This window comes from Lynx rufus, unplaced genomic scaffold (assembly GCF_022079265.1).
Source record: "Lynx rufus isolate CCGP_SWC_20201006 ecotype Redwood Valley unplaced genomic scaffold, mLynRuf1.p SCAF_3, whole genome shotgun sequence".
Lineage (NCBI taxonomy): Eukaryota > Metazoa > Chordata > Mammalia > Carnivora > Felidae > Lynx > Lynx rufus.
The window spans coordinates 85,840,398-85,864,274 of NW_025814845.1; the positions used below are offsets into that span (position 1 = coordinate 85,840,398).

The 23,877-nt window shown below is 36.1% G+C and overlaps 1 protein-coding gene across 3 annotated transcripts in view; it reads right to left on the bottom strand.

The window, feature by feature from the left end:
- Nucleotides 1-23,877, bottom strand: part of TBCK (TBC1 domain containing kinase) — a 218,959-nt gene that overhangs the window by 11,811 nt on the left and 183,271 nt on the right. For all 3 annotated transcript variants that reach the window (XM_047090612.1, XM_047090614.1, XM_047090613.1), the window contains exon 25: nt 8,068-8,227. In XM_047090612.1, coding sequence (XP_046946568.1) covers nt 8,068-8,227 — 160 coding nt within the window. The remainder of the gene's footprint in view (nt 1-8,067; nt 8,228-23,877) is intronic.

Here is a 23,877-nt window from a genome sequence, read left to right on the forward strand (position 1 = left end):
CTCATTGATATTCTAGAACTTTAATTATAAATTTCACATAGCGCATGCTACATTCTGCTTTGAGTTAATTGGTTTTATACATGTCTTATCTTTCTAACTAGATTGCAAATTTTTTGAGGGCAAGGGACTATGTCTTTCTCCTTTGTGTTTCCTCATAATAGTTTCCATCATGTAAGCACTTAATGTTTGTTGTCTTGAATTAAATTAGTAGTTATTAGTATTTTTTTTCTTTTGTCATCCTCTTTTACTAATTTCTACAAATGCACAGTCTATAGCAAACTATTATTTCTCATGTGTTCATTCATCAAATACTTTTTGAACATTTACAGTGTGTCAGGAACTATGCTTGGCACTGGTTAAACTGCTTTACTGCCAGTCTTAATTAGTCATTAATTCAAACACCAAATATCTATTGAGTGCTTTCCACTTCAAAGGCACTATGCCAGGAGCTGGGAGTACAACAATGAATATATTATATAATATAATCCTTGTCCTCAATGAGCTTGGAGTTCAGATGGAGATGCAGAGAAGTGTAGTGGCAATAAAAATGCCATTTGATAATTGCTACAGAGTCATCATTTACAGCTGTATAAATTGTGCCTTGCTTGAGAGAACCTGGAAAAGGGCTAAGCGGAACATGAAATGTAACCCATCCTCTCCTTTCCAAGCTTTGTGCCCTTACATGTTGCTGTGTGCCCCTAAAGAAAGGATGAGTTTTGATCTAATGCACACAGAAATTATACATATGGTAGTGGTCCCAAGTAAGTAAAAGATATCCTATGAGCGCTTGGGAAGGGTACTTAGTCCGAAACATGAGGAGTTAAGAGAGTTCCTTGAAGAAATGGTATATAAACAGTCTTTTAAGACAAATGGTAGTTACCCAGGTGAACAGAAGTGGGAAAAATGTTCCAAATAGAAATAAGTACGAAAAGACAGTATATAGGGAACTACAAGTAGTTAATTATGGCTGGAGTCTAAGAGGGTGAGACAAGAGCAGTGAGGGATGAGCTTGGAAAACTAAGCAGAGTTCAGATCATGAAGGGCCTTATGAATCATGAGGAGGATATGAATTTTATTTTGAAAGCAACAAAAAGTCACAGAGGCATTTGTGACATTCATCAGATTTATATTTCAAAAAGCTCACCCTGGTTGTGGGGTAGAACTGGGGGAAGGGGACTGCAGGCAGGAACAGTGGAAGTTGCAGTGAGTCAGGCATGAGGTATTGGTGGTCTGAGTTAAGACAGGTGGGTAGTAAGGATGACAGAATTTCAGACATAGCTAGCAGGGTGATAAGACAAACAAATACTTTTCTATATAATTTGTTGTCACTTAGTCAAGAAGGTGAGATAATTCACTCTTTCATTCAAACAGACTGGGTGGCATGGAGACAGGCATAGGAACTTTGTAGTTAGCATAGGGTTTCAATCAGGGTTCTGCCGCTGGTTTGCTGCGGGATCTCGGGTAAGTCACTTAGCTCTTTTGGCCTTAGTGTCCTTAACTGTTAAATGTGTGATAATAACACATTTGAATAGTACACTTATAGTGCTGTTGAGAAGATTAAATTAGATATCATAAGTGCTGATTCATAGTAAATACTATAAACTAGTTTCCTTCTTTCCTCTCTTCCTCTTTCCAATCAATTCATTAATAGGAGAACCATTTACAACACGTTGCAATTGTAGATTCAAATTTAAATAGTAGATTTGCCCCCAAAGGGGATGTAAGGTAGGGTTTACAGTGTTTATGATGAACTGTTTATAACAAAGCAGTAATTTATACTAGTAACTTTTACTGTTTACTGGGTCACATATACTTTGAGCAATTAAATGAAAACTATGAATCTGCTCTCTCTCTCTCTCTCTCTCAAAAAAAAAAAAAAGACACATATGTACAACACTTTACAGATAATTTCAGTTAGTTGAAAGACCTTCTAAAACTCATGATAGACTCTAGGTTAAGAAGTTTTCTTTTAGGGGCACCTGAGTGGCTCAGCCGGTTAAGAGTCTGACTTTAGCTCAGGTCATGATCTCATGGTTCTTGAGTTTGAGCCCTGTGTGGGACCCTGTGTTGACAGCTCAAGCCTGGAGCCTGCTTCAGATTCTGTGTCTCCCTCTTTCTCTGCCCCTCCCCCATTCACGTTCAGTCTCTCTCAAAAATAAACATTAAAAAAAATTTTTTTTATAAAAAGTTTTCCTTTATACTCCTTTATCATTAATTTTCCTTTATAACTCATCTAATTTTTAACTTATGATAGTTGATAGTGACCTAGTGTTTATCATATGGCAATTAGGATCTTCCTGTAAATTTACAGATTAGTGTTTAACAATAGCTTATACTTTCAAACAAGCCCTCTTAGGAATGGCTATGTGGAATTATTTTTTTTTTAAGTTTACATTAAGAAAATAGGAGAAAAAAATTCAGACATGACATAAAAGTCTTTTTGAAAACAGTTCTTATTCTAATAGAAGAAAGTGTACTAGTTCATGTTAGAGAATAAACCTTCTCTGATAAAATTCTGTCATCTAATACCATAATGTATCAGGAGCTCTAATGAGCCTTGTGGTACATTTTCCTTTGATCTGCAGTATTTGGGACCAGAATTTGAGCAACAATCATTTATCAAGTTCTGTTTACATTAGACAACTGAGAACAGTAAACCCATACTGTATCCTAGCCACTGGCCATGTTACACACAATATACTATGCTCTGAAAATAATGTATATAATTAAAAACTCAGATTCAAAACAGTTAGGGCTATGATGGATCATAGCCAAGTTCCAAACTCTATAGGTCAAGTGGGAGGGCGACTATGATTAGTTTCTTATTCAGCCACAAACATTCCTGTGGTATGGAGTAATTAATTAAATGGTGGGTTGTGGAGGGTAGGGTGGGTATGTAGAATAACACATACTTAGACAAAGATAACTTTCATCCTGTGACAGGTCATGAATATAGGTGCCAGAGATCACAAGAGTCAGATGGTGACTTGGCAGTTTTTCCTGCAAATTGGAAATGAGTACTCTCTCTTTTTAAAAAACTGCTTGTACACATAATACATCTAGTAAAGATGTTAAAAAAAAAGTTTGAGGTGTTTTAAGGCCCCCTTTACTACAACTCCTACACTGCTTTTTACTTCACAAAACCTTTGAAAACCTATGAGAACAGGAACTCTACAGGGCAGGTTTTAGCTGAGGGGTCTTTTTTTTTTTTTTTTAATTTTTTTTTTTCAACGTTTTTTTTAAATTTATTTTGGGACAGAGAGAGACAGAGCATGAACGGGGGAGGGGCAGAGAGAGAGGGAGACACAGAATCGGAAACAGGCTCCAGGCTCCGAGCCATCAGCGCAGAGCCTGACGCGGGGCTCGAACTCACGGACCGAGAGATCGTGACCTGGCTGAAGTCGGACGCTCAACCGACTGCACCACCCAGGCACCCCTGAGGGGTCTTTTAAAGTAAGTTATCTTCCATCTATGCTATGCAGAGCCATACAGAAGAGTTTTCACTGTTACTTGTAAGCCTTGTATTATGTCTAGTGTGTTCAAGCCACATTAATATCTAAAATGTTTCCTTATAATCTGCTATAAACCCACAGAGCAAAACATTTGCTGACAAGAAGGCAAAGAATAAGCCAGAAAGAAAGCCAAGTTTAACCATGCTTATGGTTCTAACAAGACCAAGAAAGAATTCCTTGCATATTTGGAACTCATAAAAGAGATTCACTTCCCATTCTTTGCCGAAAAGTTAAAAATGTTATAAAGAGGTCTGACACATTTTCTGACAGGTAAGAGATTTCATTCAAAGTGGTTTAAAAGTTTCACATTAATGAAACACATTACTGAAGAACTAGGTAGATATTATCTAGAGCCAGAGAAGTTTACTATGGGGACAACACATGCTGAATTGCTTATTTTCAGGTCACCTGGTCCATTTTGAGCACTCTTTCCATGGGATGAGAGTGTGGAAGCCTCACATTACCACAGTACAAACTAACTTCCAACCTAACATCCAAAGACCAAATAACACCTTGGCCACCAGGGGAGTGTAAGTAAACATAAGTGGACTATTATCTTATTTAAAAAATAGCTGCAATGGCATGCTTTCTTATTATAAATATAATCAATTTTAGTTGATAACAGATTTTAATATTTTAAATTTAATCCTTACCTGTCATGTGTAGAAAGTATCAGACACTCTGACTGTTCAGTCATAGAATCTCCATAAAGATCATCTCTTGTCTAGGTTTCTGAATCAACTGTTATTCAGAAATATATGTTTTGCTCTTTTCTATTTTTTTGTTTTGTTTTGTCTTCCTTTGTTTTGTTTTGCAGGAAAGAATAATAGCACACATGGCTTATTATTGCCACTGGCTCTTGTGTTCTCAGATGAATATTTCTTTTGATGACAAAAGAAAAGCACTGATTTTATGCCAAGAATACAACGTTTTTAAGGGAAAGACAAGCTGTTCCTAATATTTTCCAAAGGGTTGACAAAACAGAGTGAAATGCAAAGATTCTTTCAATTTCTTTCTTAGATAACTTTTTGAATGGGATACACTGGCAGGGATGAAATTTTGGTGGTCTTATAACCACAAAATATAATCTGGATGGATAGTCTATGAGTTTCAGTGACTAACACAACAATATGATGTTTACAGTTTTTCTCAAGGACTCACTAAAGGTAGAGAAACACCAACTGGAATTTCATTTTGTTCTTGTCCATGTTGTTGGCCATCTTCTGGTCTGGCAGCCATCACTAGTTCTAGAGCTGGATTTCACTACCTTCCTTCCCCAGAGAGGAGAAACAAGTAACCCCATAACACATCACAGCATGCTACTCTGCTGTTATCATTCTCTGTAAACATTATAATTTACTTCTAGGAAAGAGGTGGATGCATAATGGTATTTTGTCCAGGAGAGATACATGAGACTTTCACCTTAGGTTGGGAGTGGGATAGTGTGAGTAATGGTTGCTGTACTAAAACAAACCATACATTTTCTCTTAGGTAATATTTGATTAATATTAAAAATAAAAATTTCCTTTAAATCTGAGAAATCTGATCAAGGATATAACAATGTTCCTTCCTGTGGGTTCATTTAATCCATAATTTGGCTGATGGACTTCTCTCTGCCTCCCCCTATTGATCTGAGTAGTTACTGCCTTAATTCTCAGATTTATTCATGAGCTCTCTGAGATTAATTCAGCACATTTTGGTTTCGGAAGAGGTATCTTTTATGGTGCTTTCTGTACAGATCATGTTGGCATTTTTCTTCTATGCCCAGGAAATCGAATTTCAGTTTAGCAATCGAAGATACAGTTTCTCATGTAAATTTAAAAAGATGATTATCTCTGCAGTGAGAATAATGAGACCTTTCCATCTTTTTCATTTCAAATGTTACACAAAGCCTGAATCGACTTTACCCTTGTTTTGATACAGAGGTCTTCCTACTCCCATTAACCCTACCAACACTTGCAGTCCGCATCTGTTTGGTTTGTCAGATTAAACTCAGCCACACAGCAGCAAGGATCAGCACAAAATCCAACCTACCCTTGGAGCATTGGTACACAGTTTAGAGACTCAGGATTCCACTTCGCTCACTTGAGACCACCTGACATTCCTTGATGCTGACACATTTGTTCTCAGAATATCTGGAAGTGCTTGATTTTATAATAGCTCACTGCTTTATTTAACCTGTAGCGTAAGGTGAATTAAAGATTACCTGACAAGTGAGATTCAGTAGGATTCGGTACGGAGAGCCTCTATGTGGTACTCAATTAAACTAAGATCTTTGTAGTCCTCTTTTTTTGCTCTGCTCATGGGAAAACCAATGTTTTAGCTAGGCAAGAAATGGCAGATACTAAAGGTTTCGTGGCGTATTTAATGTGGAAGCTAGGCCAAATACAAAAAGGCTTATGAGGTGGTAATTACAAAGAAACCAATAAATTGCTGACCAATTGTAATTATAGGAAATAGTTAATGAATACATAAATAAAATTTAGAAACAAACAAGCAAACAAACAAAGACCCAATGGCAGCATTCAGACTCAAAAGCCTTAAGAACTCACTGAGTTAAGGGCATGGCCTATAGAGTAACACGGACTCATGTTTCAATCCTGGCTCTGAGACAGGCAAATTAAAACTGAGTCTAAGTTTTTCTCATATGTAAAATGTGTAGAATAATGTCTCCCTCATAGAATTGTTGTGAAGAATGAAATAACGTATAAACAGTATTTACTACTTACAAAGACCAATAATTAGGATTATTATCATTGTAAAGATTTCTTCTTATGGCTATCACTTAGAACCCAGCAATATGTGCTTTTCAATAGTATTTCTGTGGCTTGAATGTACTGATAGTCATTGCAATTGAAAATTGATATTTTTCATTGGAGTGATGTGGCAATGTAGATTAATGTAGCAGCAGTAGTATTATGGTAGTAATAATAATATTTATTATAATTATATTATATTATATATAATATTATATTATAATTATAATTATACTAATTATTATTATCATTTAACAACTTACATAAAAATAATTTAGATACCATGACTTTAGTTCTAAAATGTTCTCATTTACTTAAAACTGCACATTTGTTATTTAGTATACTTTCTCTGAAATAGGTGTATTTAAATTGTTCCCTGTTAGATGTCAGATATAATAATATAAAAGAGGAAGTGAGTGATATATGACATAATTAATATCCACTTAGATCCTTCTTTAATATGGTCAGTTAAGCTTCATCATCAAGAATGACCTTCATTTAGTGTTAAAAACCAATGTTACTATTAGCCCTGTAACTTCTGAGACAAGGATGCTTAAAATGGCTTATGACCAAAAGTTTCAAAGTTCTCATCTGACTACCCTTCTAGATTACTCAGTATATAGAGACACTAAGGAATGTATATATTAGAGGGGAATATTTTATCTCCACTGCTCATTTATTTGAGAAGGAAATTTTTCTAAGTATATTCCTAACTTTGCTTTTGTCCCTCTATTCACTCTGTCCAGGGTAGTGATTTATTTGATTGGCAAATTTGGGAAGGCTCTGTCTTGCCCTTCTTCCTTTTGGGAATAAGTTACCTGCAGGGATCAAACTACCTCTGCCACTTTTCCAGGAGCAGATCCTTCCCTCCCTTTAGAAAGAGGGCCTGTCCTGGCTCGATGTTGCCCCCATCTAGATATGTTCACCAATTCTGGGGGGTTTGTGAGCAAGCCCATTTGTTCTCATATAAACTATATTCTCTAACTTGTGTTTTATAAAAAATAACGGTGATATTTTTGACCTCCATATGCTACTCTTTGTTTTATTTTCTTTTTTATTTAAAAAAAATTTTTTTAACGTTTATTTATTTTTGAGACAGAGAGAGACAGAGCATGAACAGGGGAGGGGCAGAGAGAGAGGGAGACACAGAATCGGAAGCAGGCCCCAGGCTCTGAGCCATCAGCCCAGAGCCCGACGCGGGGCTTGAACTCACGGACCGCGAGATCGTGACCTGAGCTGAAGTCGGATGCTTAACCGACTGAGCCACCCAGGCGCCCCTCTTTGTTTTATTTTCAATCTGCTTAGAACATAGGGGAGAGGGAGACATTTTATTTTTTCATATACTCCTCGTATCTAAAAGTGGATATCCTTCCGGAATTCTCTATCATCAAAAAAGCTTTGAGCCTATAGTAAATAAAATCCTCAAATCCAAAAAATTCTATTATGATCAGTTTTCAGAGCCTCCAATCAAGCCCCAGTGTGCTCCTCCAATGGAAGGAATTGAAGCTATTTTCTATGCAATTTCAGAAAGAAGTTCAAAAACAAAACAACAACAAAAAAACACCTTAGGCTATCATTTGTATCTTTCTAAGTTTACTATTGATCTTAATGTTGCACAATGAGGGAAAAGCATTAATTCTTTTACCGGGAAGAGGTAGACAAACTCTTCTACAGACAGATATGCAAAGCTCGTTTGCTTTACGACCAACTCCTGAAGAAACATACTTTTAGACAAACTATTATAAGACACAGTTGGATAACACAGCATTATGTTCATATGACATTTCGAGTCCACTTACCTCTGCTGTGTGCTTTGCCACCTGCCCCACGATGACAATGACCTTCCCTTTGAAGCTCTGGAGCACAGAAGTGAAAGGGCCCTGGGTAAGCTCTCCATCTGCAGTGAACGCAGCACTGAATGGAATGTTGATGCTGCCTGAAATATGACCCCGAATAAAACTGAGAAGGAAAGTTAAGGAAAATATTTATTTGTGTGTAGACTTGAGTGTGGGAGGGAAACTCACAGAGGTAATTGATCCACAGGAGATAGTACGTTAAAGTTAAATGCAAATGGAGACCAGACTTAAAAATTCCAAGCGGACAAAACTTGTTTAGTCATACAAGGAAAGTTTAGCTTATTTTGCAAGACAAGTGAGGCTAACTTAACCTAGGACACTTCTTGCTTATGCCTCTGAAAATCATACGCAAAATTTAAATTTTTCCCCGAATTGTTATGTGACCCCAACCAATTCCCTCTCATTCCCAACCAATTCCCTCTCATTTAAGAAAATTCTAATATTGTAACCAAACTGAAAACTAAGCAGTCACTGCCTCCACATTGTATAAGCTGCTTTGTAACAATATGCCCTGAGCCTCACTCTATGTTTTGTTTGAGTGCTCCTGATTTATAGTCTGTCTTTTTGGTATGTGCACCATAAACTTTTGCTAATTGCTATTTCAGTGATTCATTGGTTTTACTTCTGTTTTTTTCCTTCTTCTCACCTGAACTTCTGACAGTTCTAAACATCTTGAACGCTCAAGATGTTGAATGTGTATTTTATCTAAATGAAGGTACCGCTAAGAAAAACAAACAAAAACGCTAAATGTGAAAATAGAACGGAAAAAAGAAAGGAAAAACATGAGTCAAAAATGTAAAGCAGACTTTCCTGATTGAATGAAGTATTGTAAAAGTCATCAGGATGTAGCAAATCAATGGCAATCACATGGGTTGCATAATAGTGACGGCTTTCAGTTTATTACTACTACCATGATTATTTTATAGCTCTGAAAGTAAACTGGATATTCTAAGATCTAACTTGACACTGCAAAGCCTATCTACTTTGGGCAAGTGATTGCTAAATGGGATTCTGTTTAGAATTTTTACGTCATTAGCACTGCTTGGAAACACTTCTGTTGTGGGCTATTTCTCAAGTAAACTTCAATGACATTTCCATTCTTTCCAATTTTATGTTCTCTAAAGGCATAATGTGTTATTATATTTGTACTTTAGAAGGGTTCTTCTGGTTTCATTGTGTTTTACTTTTAATTTGGCAACTAAAAGCATATGTTAGTTTAAAATATTTAGTAATATCATATGATCTTAAAGAAAAAGATATATGCCTCTAACTAAGGCATAGTATATTTCAAGAAGTGGTAGATGATGAAGTCAGAGAGGCAAATTAAATAATAATTATGAACTTAGTCCTCTGACCATTCTCAAAGTATTTAAATTTCTGTTAGAAATGTGAGATTCCTTTTTATGTTATTATTTGTTACCTGTCAATACTGCCTGCTCCTGTCACTAAATGCCATGAGTTTAACATATTGTGCTTCTTGGACTCTCTAGATTTGTTCTAAAAATTTTATAGGGGCGCCTAGGTGGCTCAGTTGATTACGCGTCTGACTTTGGCTCAGGTAATGCTCTTGCGGTTCATGGTTTCCAGCCCCTTATTGGGTTCTCTGCTGTCAGCATATAGCCAGCTTTGGATCCTCTGTCTCCCTCTCTCTGCACCCCACCCCCCCAATAAATAAACATTAAGAAAATTAAAAAATTTACAAATAAAGGCCCATATATCTTTAAAAAAAGATAAAAAAGAAAATATATGTTCCCAAAAGTAATTCAAAAGTACAATTAAAAAGATGATTCCTGGGGTGTCTGGTTGGCTTAGTCAATAGAGCATGCAATGCTTGACCCTGGGTCATGAGTTTGAGCCTCACCTTAGGTGCAGAGATTACTTAAAAATAAAATGTTCTGAAAAAAAAGTATGATTCTTCATATAGAGTCTGTAGAGGAAGACACTCCCAAATAACTCTCCAAATAAACATAAAGTAACTGTTAAAACTGCTCTGAAAGAGACATATATGATACTCTGATAGAATATATCAACTTGGGGAAGATAGGGAAGGTTTTCACGGAGAAAGCAAATGACACTGAGTTAGAATTGAAGAATTAACAAAAGTTAATTAGCCAAGGGGATGGAATGGAGGTGGGACAGGGTGGTGGAAGGGACACATGTTTCACGCAGAAATGTTAGGCTGATAGAGGGTAGGCACATGGCCAATAAGGAGAAAGAAAGGAAGGCCAGTGCCAGCAGAATTTAGAGATTAACGCGTAGCACGAGGTAAGGTGAGCTTGGAAGTGGATGCAGAGGCCAGGCTGAGCAGGCCCTTGTAGGTCACGTTGATAATGCTAGTCTTTATCCTAGAGCATTGAAAATCAGTATTTTAAACAGAGAAGTAACGAATCACATTTGTACTTTGGCAACGAAGTGGAGAAAGGCTAGAAGACTGAATGTGAAGACTGGTTTATAAGAAGTCCAGGCAATGTCTTCCCTCCCTTAACAATCACTGAAGATGACCATGGAGGGATGTTTATGTGCTCACAGAGGCATTTCCCCTACACTTCCACTTTAGAGATGTCTTAAAAAATGGAATAGTTACAAAGTTTTAAAAGGTTATGCTACAAGCAACTAATATTCCACCCCCCCCAACTCAACTAGTGATCACTGTAGAAGGGGAAAATTATAATTATTTACTGACATGACAGTGTCTCAACTGCTCCAGTTTGTAGGTTCATCTTTAGACTCCACTTCTTCCTTTCTCTCTCATTCAACGTTGAGAGGAGAAATTGAGGCTCCTACTCTCAAGAGTGATGGTAAAGACTGATCGTGTGTCTTACATTCAAAATTTTTTAGTCAGTTGCTGCTTCATCATTTTTTTCTTTAAAGAAAACATTTGGCATTAATAATGAAGGAAAGAATTATAAAAAAGTTTTGAAAAATAAAAAGAGAGGGAAAGTAAACATTAGTACCCCGTGTACACTGTTTAGTTCGAGTCTTGTAGGATGGACAAGACTCGAACAAGAATGTATAATCATGGGCGGATCACCCTGGATTTCATCAGCACTAGGTTCTCAAACATTTATAATTACTCAATACTCTCAGCTGCAGTTTTTATGAATAGCCATGGCTTTGTTCTCAGCATATAATTACTCTGATAGTACTTTTGTCTTCACTTAGGACATACCTTAGCATGGAATTTTCTGATGCCACAAACCAAGAACCTAACAACTCAAATATTCTCAGCAAATGATTCTACATCTGCCATTCTGAGTCAGTTGCCAGAGAGAGTTTCTGTGTTTATCAAACAGCCCTTATCAACTGTGAACATTTTTTTTTTTCTTTCTGGTGTTTATAAAGTAGCAAAACCAATATAAGCCGATCCTAGTCAAGCACTGTAGTAGACCTATTTGGGGGGCTTGCTCGCCTCCCACTTTCTTGTTTGAAAGAGCCCCAACTACTGCTCCTAAGAAAGGGTGAGCCTAGATCGCCGTGGTTGTATCAGATGATCCTTCCATAATCATGACTGACAGTACAGAAGGGAAGGGGAGGGTGAAGGTAGATATCTGATGCAGGCTGAGCCAATCAGATCCTCTCCCTTGAAAGTCAGAAATAAAAGATAAAAGACAATGCTTAGACTGTGTTAAGCTTTACAATGTAAGTTACATTTGAGGGTCTTCTATAAAAATCTGTCAGTCACATATTAGAAAATTAGTGATTCTAAAAATAAAGTTTATTTTACAGGATAAATTCTATAAATATTTGGCTTGAAAAAGTACTCATCTGTACTCAAATAGCCAATATCTAAAATCTGTATCTAAAATCATACAGAAACACCTAGATGATTTTGTGAATTTAGTATCACCACCAATTTATTCCGTGCTTTTGAAGATTTCAGTCCAGGGGTATCTGGGTGGTTCAGTCGGTTGAGTATCTGACTTCGGCTCAGGTCATGATCTCAGGGTTCGTGGGTTCAAGCCCTGCATTGGACTCTGTGCTGACAGCTCAGAGCCTGGAACCTGCTTCAGAATCTCTGTCTCCCTCTCTCTCTGCCCCTCCCCCGCTCACACTCTCTCTGTCTCTCTCTCTCAAAAATAAACATTAAAAAAAAAAAAAAAAAGATTTCAGCCCAAATTGCCTTTTAGTCACTAGAAGTAAGTCATAAACTTGTTATTATCCTAGTGTTTTCTGTTGGTTGTGCTTTATAGTTTGATTTTTAAAAAAATCCATATTAAATGTTAAAATGCTTTAAAATATGATGGCAGCAGAGACTTTCTGGAAAGAAGAAAATTATAATCCAAAATGCAAAGCTATTCCAAATCTTTTCCAGGCTATCTCAACATTTTGAAAGATAAGGCACAACAGAAATAAAACTTTAAACCACACTTCCCCTATTCTTAGTTTAGTTCAATCAAAAAGTCCTGGAAAACATTTAAAAGCACTCATCCAAGAACACTCTTGTCATAAAACTTCTAGTGCAAATAAGATTAGGTAAGCGTGAGTGCTCTTAGGGTGGTCCACGCTCTAAATATCTATTCTTAACTACATGGTAAATAGCAGAGAAGAGTAAGGTTGGCCTAGTTACATATTAAGACATTTACTGTGAACATTACCTTTTGTTTACGTAAGTTGAACAATGAAGTCAATTTTGATTTAAGGATATAGCTTCCTTGGTAATTAAGATTCTCTGTCTCCATTACAAATTCTCATGTGAAACAGACATCGTATGATGAAGCAGAACTCCTTTATGTAATTTCCAAACATGTGAGAGTCTGCCAGGTTATATTGTAAAGGTAGATAGTTGACTTCTCTTACTTTCCAAGTCCTCCGTAATCATAATAAAACATTAGGTTTATCTGAAAACTGAGCAAAGAGCAGATTTCTGTATATTTTGTGTTAGCTAGACAGAACAAGTAAAGAGTGAGATAGAGACAGTTTCTGACATATAGTAACCCTAGTTCTCAAGGTTGACTCCTATTTGTCCTGGGCAAGATATGGCAAGGAGAACAAAATGATAGAGAATACACGTCTGAGATACATACTTTCTCCATGCTCTAAGAACTTATAAGAAGTCATATTTCATTGTATTGCAGAGGGAGAGAAGTGTGTATGTGTCCTTAATACTAAAGCAGTATTAGAGATGAGCATGCAACAATACATATTTTGGGATTATGACTGTCACTTCATTGCTTTCCTCATATTCTAGACAAAAATCTAGATTCTCTGCATTCGTCTTTTGTACTTAAAAAAGCCATTGCTTGTCAGCAAAACACAGACGTGGGGTAATAATACTCGTACTTGAAGACATTCTACACTGAGTACATTGCCCAACAGCTACATACTATGCTACCGTAGAAACTAAGAACTTAAAAAGTGTCAGCTTCAAAGTACCCACTTTAGAATCTAGCAAGGTAATAGAAGCCAAAGTATTTATGTGGTGATTAGCTCCAATCATATATACATCTTTATAGCGTAACAATGTCCATCACAAATTTTCAGATTGGTTTTGGCAACAGTGGCAATGGCACTCATAAACAGTAACTTTTTAACCTATCAGTGTTCATAAAACATTTTTACTGCTAGGATTTTTGACGACATACTTGAAGGAATTAAAAGATAAGAGACACGATTAAAGACATCAGCGGTAATTACAATAAAACCTCTGCTACGGAACAATAGAAGCTATAAAAACAGTTATTATAGCAGTCACCTAGTCAGCTATTTAAATCAAGTTGTTTGCTACACTGATTGCACTCTGTGATATATTCTAAGTAAGGATCATTTTTCTTTGGCAACTGGTGACCTTACCCTGTCTTGTAATAAGCTGTTCCTCTCCCCAAAAACATATCATTCAGCCCAACATTCCATCTGGCAGACATTACCAAAAAGCATTCAAATGTGTGCTTAAAACAAAAATAAATTTTCACATTAAACAAAATCTGGTAGTTCAATTTACAAACAGATCAGAACAAATACTTTAAAATGTCTGTGACAAAAGAGCTGGATTATTAGAACAGTATTAATAGATAAGGACGACATGCATTATCTTCTAGGTTTCTAAGATATGGAGACCTTCCTGTATTTATAAGTCAGTCTACATAATAGTATTGCAAGTAGATGCACATACTTTAATCAAGCAGTTTGAAAAACTAACACTTCTAAGAATAATGTAGGTACATTAGATAGGTAAATGCTCATAGTCTAGAAAGATTGTTCACTTCACAAAAGCATTTAAAAATTACTTTAAAATATCTAACAGCTCAAAATTTAACACAGAAACAATCTCGTATTTTTCTAAACCCTAAAAGGGCACAGAATTTTTGTTGGGTACCACAGTTAGTGACTTCATACCTCTATATACAAAGAACACTAGCATTTCACCAGACCACTTACGAAGGTATGCACACCTTTATGTTGGCCTGTTTGGTTGCTATGTTAACTAATTATAATCAGTGTTACAGAGTCCAAAGTAAAGGCTACACCTTTAGTATTATCAATCGCCAAAAGAGAACATGGAATTAAGTCCACAGTTTCCTTACATATAATGTAACTAAATAGCATTAATCAATACAAAATTGTATCTTCAGAGATTGCCATTTCTCCTTGCTAAATCTATTGCTTTCTTGGAATGGCATCAGCATCCACCAAATCAGTTTAAACCTCATCAGTGGCAACATCTAACATTCTATATAGCACTAATTAATAAATCCCATCCTCCTATCTCTATTCCCATGATCACTTGCCTATTTCAGACACTTATTCCCTTGAGCACAGACCATGACAGTAGTTTTTTGTTTTCTTCAACTCTTCTCTTTTCTCTTGGAAATTGATTCTATTTACAATGTTGTTAGACTAAAATTTCTCCTGTTGAGAAACCTTTCATGGATGCCTATAGAACAAAGCCCAAATTTTTCAGTTCAGCTTTCATGAATAAGACTTAACAACTTCAATTCCAATGAAACCAAATCGTATATTGTTTCCAGTATGTCCTGACTAGCTTCTGTACTTTTCTCTGCCTAAATACCTTTTCTCAATATTTTTGAGTGTCCAAATATTATTCATCCTTCAAGCATTTCCTCCATGAAAGCTTCCCTTCCCATAGTATCTGTACATCTCTCACAACAGCAATTTGATCTTGTATAAAACATACTAATGTACTTGACTTCCACCAATACTTTATTTACTTATTTATAGGCTTAAGCAATAGACATTTATTTTCTCATAGTTCCAGAAACCAGAAGTTCAAGGTCAAGGTTGGCAGGGTTGGTTCCTTCCTAGGTTTGCAAGGGGCACTCTGCTCCAGGCCTCTCCCTTAGCTTCCGGTCATTTGCTGGAAGTCTTTGGTGCTCCTTGGTTTGTATGCGCATCACCCAGATCTCTACCCTTATCTTCACATGACCTTCTCCATATGTGTGTGTCTGTGTCCAAATTCCACCCCCCTTCTTTTAAATTTATTTTTTAAAATTCACATTAGTTAACATACAATGTAGTACTGGTTTCAGGAGCACACCAATACTTAAAACAATTTATAGGATCTGTATTTATTTCGTCTATGGAATTCTTACAATGCTTTAATATAATGCTTAGAATACATCGTATATATTTGCTGAGTAAATGAATTTCAGAATTGTGTCAAACCTAGAATAACTTGTATCAGCATCAAATGTGTTAAATACCTCCTGGCCTTCTTAGCTAGTGGCACCACCACCTATCAATACTTGCAAGTGCCATGATGCAGAATTCTCTTTGTTAACACACAGTAAGAGAGAAGGGAAAAAAAAATAGCAACAAAAGGCATTTCTCTGGATTTTCCCCAGCATAGGTATTGACCCAAATGGTTCACAAAAAATGATTTATTTTACGGATAATCTAGAGATCTCACCCTTTGTGACTGCAAATATGGAGAGATGTTTATGCACATCAAATCTCTGGGTGATTCCATCCTTCTGGTCTTGCCTGCACCATTACCTCCACTCTCACCCTTCTTCCACACTGCTTTAATCTCTCCAAAATACAATTGTGAGCATGCCACTTATTGGATTAAAATCTTTAATAGTTTCTCACAGTCTCTGGGATAAAACCCAAATTTCTTGGCATCATATGCAACATTCTCCATGAAGCTGCCTTTGCTACTCTAGTATCATTGCCTACCCTCATGTATTCCAGCCATGCATATCCAGAGTACTTGTAATTTCCTGAATGTGTCTTTCTCACTGTCTCTGTGCACTCATACACTATGTTGTTTTTTCAGTCTAAAATGTCCTTTATCTTCATTGCTGGGGTAACTTCTCCTTGTCTTTCAAAACCCATCTCAGGTATCACTTGGCTTGGGTGGCCATTCTTAACATTCCTAGCTTCTGGGTATGCCTCAAACATAGAGCATTTAACACTACGTTGTAACTATTTATTTATCTTTATTAAAATGTTTATTTAGTTTTTTGGGGGGAGGGGCAGAGAGAGAGAGAGAGAGAGAGAGAGAGCAAGTGAGCAAGAATCCTGAGCAGGCTCCACACTGTCAAGTGGGGACATTCCAGCAGTGGTTACCATACAGTCTCATATTACACAAGGTCCATTCAGAAATGGGAATACAACTAGCTATAAATTTTAATTCAGGTAGCTTGAACCTAGACCCAAATGGGATGAAAAAAATCCTACTAAACCTCCTCAATATCTATTCTGCTCTGAACACAAGTATCTCTAAATTACTTTCAACTCAAGCATATGAGAGTACCATTCCTTCAAAGTATTTTTGTTTACAAATAATATCAGTTGGAACCACATTTACAAGACTAAGACCACTCAATATGAACTCTAGAAAATTTGAAACTCTATTTAGAACCACTAAAGAAAACAACAGTTTGGCTTGTATATTATCTTTGAAACTATTACCATTACTTGTGGAATTTATGTCACCATATGAGAAACACTTTCTGCTGCCTCTTTAAAATATGCAATTATTATTTGCTCTGAAATCCCTATAATTTGTATTAGAACAAATATCACTGACTTAAGCCTTTACCTATATTAACATTTCATTTTTATTTTATTTTATTTATTTATTTTGAGAGAGAGTGCGTGTGTGCAGGAGCAGAGAGTGAAGGAGAGAGAGAATCCCAAGCAGGCTCCATGCTGTCAGCGCAGAGCCCAACATAGGGCTTTATCCTGTCAACTATGAGATAGTGACCTGAGCCAAAGTCAAGAATCAGATGCTTAACTGACTGAGCCATCCAGGTGTCTCTTATGTTTCTTTCTTATAAAAACAAAAATTAAATATGATTTCAATAGAAACTTAGCTGTTTAGTCTGACATGAACTGTTCAGCTCTTGTATTAAGAATTTAGATTAGATTATCTCCAGGCTTCTTATTTGAAAGTTGGGATTATGTCTTTATTGGCAAGTGGGTGAAGTCCATCTTCACGTTCTCCCTCTTTCCTTTTCTGTATTCCCCACCCCTACTGGTCCGTACTGAACTTAGGAGTAGTTCCCTCAAACTGCTGATACGCCTTTCCTTACCTACTATCCTAAAAATTGATAATAGATTAAAATATTACCTCTTGCAGGGTATTTGTATTTTAACGGGGAATATTTATATTCTAAGCTAAATGACTGAAGCTTTAGCAAAATTTCAGATGATGGGGTTCAGGGTACACTACCCCTAAATATGGCATCTTGGTATACTGAATATTTTAAACTGAAGAAAGGGCATGTGCAGAAAGGACTGGTGAGCTTTCCCCGAATCAAGACATAGAACCCTCAACTGAGAGGTGTCTTCCCTATACTCAGAGGACAGGGACATTCTTATCTCTAAGACAGAGGGACACTGACAGAAATCTGAACAAACAGGCCTTGCTAAGTTTCCCCTAGTGTAACTAAATTTAGCTCACACTTCCATTGTCTTTTCACATTTTACTGCCACTGTCTTCTCTTCATCAGGCCTGGCATAAAAACTCTCAGACTTAACCACTCCTTCAGATCTTCATTTCCTTATGAAGGCTCCCATGCCATGTAAAACTTATATTAAATAAATTTGTATGCTTTTCGCTTGTTAATTTGTCTTCTCTTACAGAATCCCAGCCAAGAACTTAGAAGGGTAGAGGAAAAAAAATATTTTTCATCCCTTACACACATGGGAGGGTACTAGGGGGTGATAACACTATCCCTTAAATTCACTGGTAGACAGTAACTTATTTTGTTGAAAAATGACTGCCTCTTTCCCTTTCATAAACAATCATTCCAATTACTTTACAGAAGTAAAAAAGATGAGATAAAACTTAATTTTAGATTCTTAATCTCCTAAAAGAACAAATTAAGAAAACAAAATTTTCACCTATATGAAGATATAAGAACAGTATTGGCTAAATTTTCCCATTTAAATGATCTATAAAAGCAAAATAGAGGATAAAAATTATATATAGAGACTATAAACAATTGGATAAATATTATAAACAATACTTCAAAAATAACTTATTTTCTTTGGGGGAAGGAAAAGGTGTTAGTTTCTCCCCCTCCTCCGCCCCCCCCAATGTACAGGACTACATTTTGTTGGCAAGGGAGAAATAAAATTATTTTAAAAAATATACTAGCATTAAATATTTATTAATTTCATAAACAGAGAGGTAAAGTCACATAAATCTCAGAATTTAATTGCAAATACTTACTTTGGTCAGAATTAAGAGCTACCCAACACAAGGTAAACAAAAGAAAACATGAAGTATTGGGACCTCATCAAGATAAAAAGCTTCTGCACGCAAAGGAAACAACAAAACTAAAAGACAGTCTGCAGAATGGGAGAAAATATTTGCAAATGACATATCTGATAAAGGGTTACTATTTAAAATCTATAAAGAATTTATCAAACTCAACCCAAAAAACAAATAATCCAGTTAAGAAATCAGAAGACATTAATAGACACTTTTTCAAAGAAGACATCCAGATATCTCACAGACACATGAAAAGATGCTCAACATTACTCATCATCAGGGAAATAGAAATCAAAAGCACAATGAGATACCACCTCACATCCTCAGAATGGCTATAATTAATAATACAAGAAACAACAGGTGTTGGGGAAGAAGCAGAGAAAGGAGAACCCTCTTGCACTGTTGGTAGGAATGCAAAGTGGTGCAACCACTCTGGAGAACAGTATGTAGGTTCTTCAAAAAAGTGAAAGTAGAACTACGTTATGATCTAGCAATTACACTATTAGGTATTTACCTAAAGGATACAAAAATACACATTCAAAGGGGTATATGCATCCCAATGTTTATAGCAGCATTATCAACGGCAGCCAAATTATGGAGAGAGCCCAAATGTCCATTGACGGATGAATGGATAAAAAAGATGTGGTGTAGATAGATAGACATTACTCAGCCATCAAAAAGAATGAAATCTTGCCATTTGCAATGATGCAGATGTAGATAGAATGTATTATACTAAGTGAAATAAGTCAATCTGATAATGAAAAAAAGCGTATGATTTCACTAATACGTGGAATTTAGGAAACAAAACAGATGAACATATGAAAAGGTCAGGGGGAAGAGGAGAGAGGGAAACATATCACAAGAGACTCTAAATGATAGACAACAAACTGAGGATCGATGGAGAGGACCTACCTCTCCTACCTACCTCTCTCTACCCACATGGGCTAGATGGGTAATGGGTACTAGGAAGGCACATGTTGTGATGAGCACTGGGTGTTGTATGTAAGTGATGAATCACTGAATTGTACTCTTGAAACCAATATTGCACTGTATGTTAACTAAGAAAATTCAAATAAAAAAAGAGATACTCTACAAAAATAATTCCTTTAAAAAGTATTACAAGGATTTCAACAGGCTTTCATTTGTTAAATTTTAAAACACCAGAATCTAACGATAGGTCTTGGGAAGATTTAATAGAAGAATATTTTTAATGGATTAAATCTTATAAATTAAGTCATCATAGTAAAAAAATATCTTTCTAACGTGCATCCCTCAATGTATTCCAACTTTGCTATCCAATATTTAAAATAGTTCAGTTTAGGGGTGCCTGGGTGGCTCAGTCGGTTAAGCAGCCAACTTCGGCTCAGGTCATGATCTCACAGTCTGTGAGTTCGAGCCCCACGTCGGGCTCTGTGCTGACAGCTCAGAGCCTGGAGCATGTTTCAGATTCTGTGTCTCCCTCTCTCTCTGACCCTCCCTCGTTCATGTTCTCTCTCTGTCTCAAAAATAAATAAACATTAAATAAAATAAAATAAAATAAAATAGTTCAGTTTTCTCAAGTGGGATTTATTCTGGGGATGCAAGGATGATTCAATATTCACAAATCAACACAAAGGATAAAAATCATCTGATCATCTCAACAGATGCAAAAAAAGCATCTGACAAAATTCAACACCCATTCATTGTTAAAAACTCTCAACAAGGTGAGCTTGGAGGGAACATATCTCAATATAACAAAGACTATATCTGAAAGTCCCACAGTTAACATCATACTTAATGATGAAAAACTGAATGCTTTTCCTGTAAGATCAGGAAGGAGACAAGGATGTCCACTCTCACCACTTCTATTAAACACAGTACTGGAAGTCTTGGTCATAGCAACTAGACAAGGGAAAAAAAAAAGAGGCATCCGTATTGGTAAAGAAGAAGTTAAACTGTCACAATTTGCAGATGACATAATACTACACATAGAAAATCTTAAAGACTACCAAAAAAACTACTAGAAATAATAAATGAATTCAGTCAAGTTGCAGGACATAAAATCAACACTGAGAAATCAGTAGCATTTCTCGGGGTGCCTGGGTGGCTCAGTCTGTTAAGCATCTGACTTCATCTCAGGTCATGATCTCATGACTTGTGAGTTCCAGCCCCATGTCAGGCTCTGTGCTGACATCTCAGAGCTTGGAGCCTGCTTCAGATTCTGTCTCTGTCTCTTTCTGCCGCTCCTCCGTTCATGCTCACTCTCTCTCTCTCTCTCTCTCTCTCTTGAATATAAATAAACTTAAAAAATTTTTAAAAATCAGTAGCATTTCTATATACTAGCAACAAAATAGGAGAAAGAGAAATTAAGAAAACAACTTCATTTACAATTGAACCAAAAAAAATACTTAGGAATAAACTTAAAGAGGTGAAAGACCTATACTTTGAAAACCATAAAACACTGATGAAAGAAATTGAAGATGACACAAACACATGGAAAGATATTCCATGATCATGGATTAGAAGGATTAATATTATTAAAATTTCCATGCTACCTAAAGCAATCTACAGATTCAATGCAATACCTATCAAAATACCAGCAGTGTATTTAACAAAACTTCTAGAAATAATACTAAAATTCGTATGGAACCACAGAAGAGTCTGACTAGCCAAAGAAATTCTGAGAAAGAAGAACAAAGCCAGAGGTATCACAATCCTAGGTTTTAAGATATACTACAAAGTTGTAGTAATCAAAACAGTGTGGTACTGGCACATAAAAGTATATATAGATAAATGGAACAAAACAGAAAGCCCAGAAATAAACCCATACTTATATAGTCAGTTTATATATGATAAGGAAGGTAAGAATATACAAGAGGCATACAGGCTTCCAGTTATGGAATGAATACATCATGGGAATAAAAGGCAGAGGATTAAAAAAAAGAAGAAGAAATACCCAGAATAATGTTTGACCAAATATCTGGACACCATACCTGGACAAGTCGGCACTTAAAATTGACCATAAATATGATGCTTGATAACATATTGAATAGCTGACTGATTCATTAAAGTAAGAGTTCAACTGGCACGCCACCCTGCCCTCCCCCTCAAAAGTTCACTTTTCCTCGAATTTGTGTCCATATCTATATAAAGACAACTACTGGCAGATTTGTTTATTAGGGATTAGGCCCCCTATATAAGGCGCTGAAAGTAACAGCTTAGTTTGTGTGTAAGATTTGAAGGAATGTGTATAGCATCTGAACACATAGTTTAGAATCAATACATGTCTCATTCAGTCATTAATTTATATTCACTCATTTGTCTCAGTCTTGTTTATGCTTAACAGCCCTATGCAGAGACCAAATAGTCACTTGCATAAAATTTAGGAGCATGAGTTTAGCTCTTACTGCCAGTTAGATGGCCTTGGGCAAGTTGCTCAGCCTTCTCAGGCCTCAGTTTCTTCATCAGTAAAATAGACATATTAGCAGAATCTACATCATAAGGCTAGCATCATGGTTGGCACACTGGGAGAGCTTAATTATAGCTGTACATTATTGTAGATTGTAGATTTTCAGAAGTTAGTAATTACAGGTATCCAAGGAATTGCGGACATGTTACTAACTCTAAAACCACACTGCAGAGATTTCTGACCATCCTATACTTTCTCTTGGCTTCAGTGATTTTACCTCCTCTGACTTAATCTCTTACATTGCTGGTGTTGTTGCTGGTCCAAAATGGCCAAGCATGTTTATACACCAGGGTCAATGCCCCTGTTCTTCCTTCTGCCTAGAACATTCCTCCCCTTTACATCATTTAGCTCTGCTGAAATATTATCTTTTTTGAGAGGTTTTCCATGAGTACTTTACAAAACTCTGTCATTCTCTTTCTCTGCTTTATTTTTATATATAGCATTTATTACTGTTTAAGGTCATACGATAGATATACATCTATCTCTCCAATTAAAATGCAGTTTCCATGAGAGAAAGAAACTTGTCATTTTGTTCACCAACAAATCCTCAAACTCTAGTTCACTAGCTACTGACTATCATATACCAAGACATCCAGTAAATATGTGTTGAAGGAACGAATGTTAGATTAGATGAATGCATGTAGCTCTAAATTCTGATTCTACTGACTTCTTGTAAGTACTGTTTCCTTCTGATTTTAAAGGTAGAAAGTCACTAGATCACTTACAGAATGTAAAAAGGCTTACATATTGCCAACTGTTTCTTTATATTATAACTTTGAAGAGTAACAGTAGGAGTCTTGTGGCACTGTGTCTTCCACCCTGCTGTTTTTGTTATAAAAGTAGTTTCTGGGTACTTTCTAGGTGCCACACCTGGTGCTGGGGCTGCAAAGATTGTAAGGACGTTAGCCCTATCCCTACCTTGCCTCTGTTATCCAGAGATTACTTTTTTGCTGATACACTTTTTGTTTGTACTACTCATTGAGCACTTCATACATAAATGTCCTTACTGTTCATTTATTTTCCACATAAAATATTTTCATGTTTTATATTCTTCATATTAAAAGCAACCTACTGAACAAGAACTATATTTTATGCCATCTTCTTAAAAAAATTATCCATAGTAGAGAGGAATATTTATTGGTTGCTATTAATGATGACATCTGAAGAAATAAAAAAACACACTCTAATATATTAATTTGAAGCACTAAATTTATGAATGTCTTCATTACTATGAAACACACTTTCCCCTTATCTTTAATTCTTTGAGGACAGAATTTAAGATTAATAGAAAAAAATGTTATTTATTTCCTCATAATGTAATCAAATGGTGTACATCATTAGAGAATATAAAAGGTCTCAGTTTTTTAGCCCTGGAAAGCCGTAGGTAGGAAGTTTAGATACTTCATTGGAAAGGATTCTTAGAACCCACAGCTCTCCACTCTTCACTATATTCTTGATACTTAGAAGAGACCAAATGACACCCAATGACTCTTGAAAAGAGTTTAGCTTGTGGTTCCTCTCAAAGCACTGATTGATACAAGGTGCCAGTAATTGGTATTTAGAGGTGAGACAAAGTAGATATGTGATAAAATAAGAGGATACCAAAAAAACAAAAAACAAAACA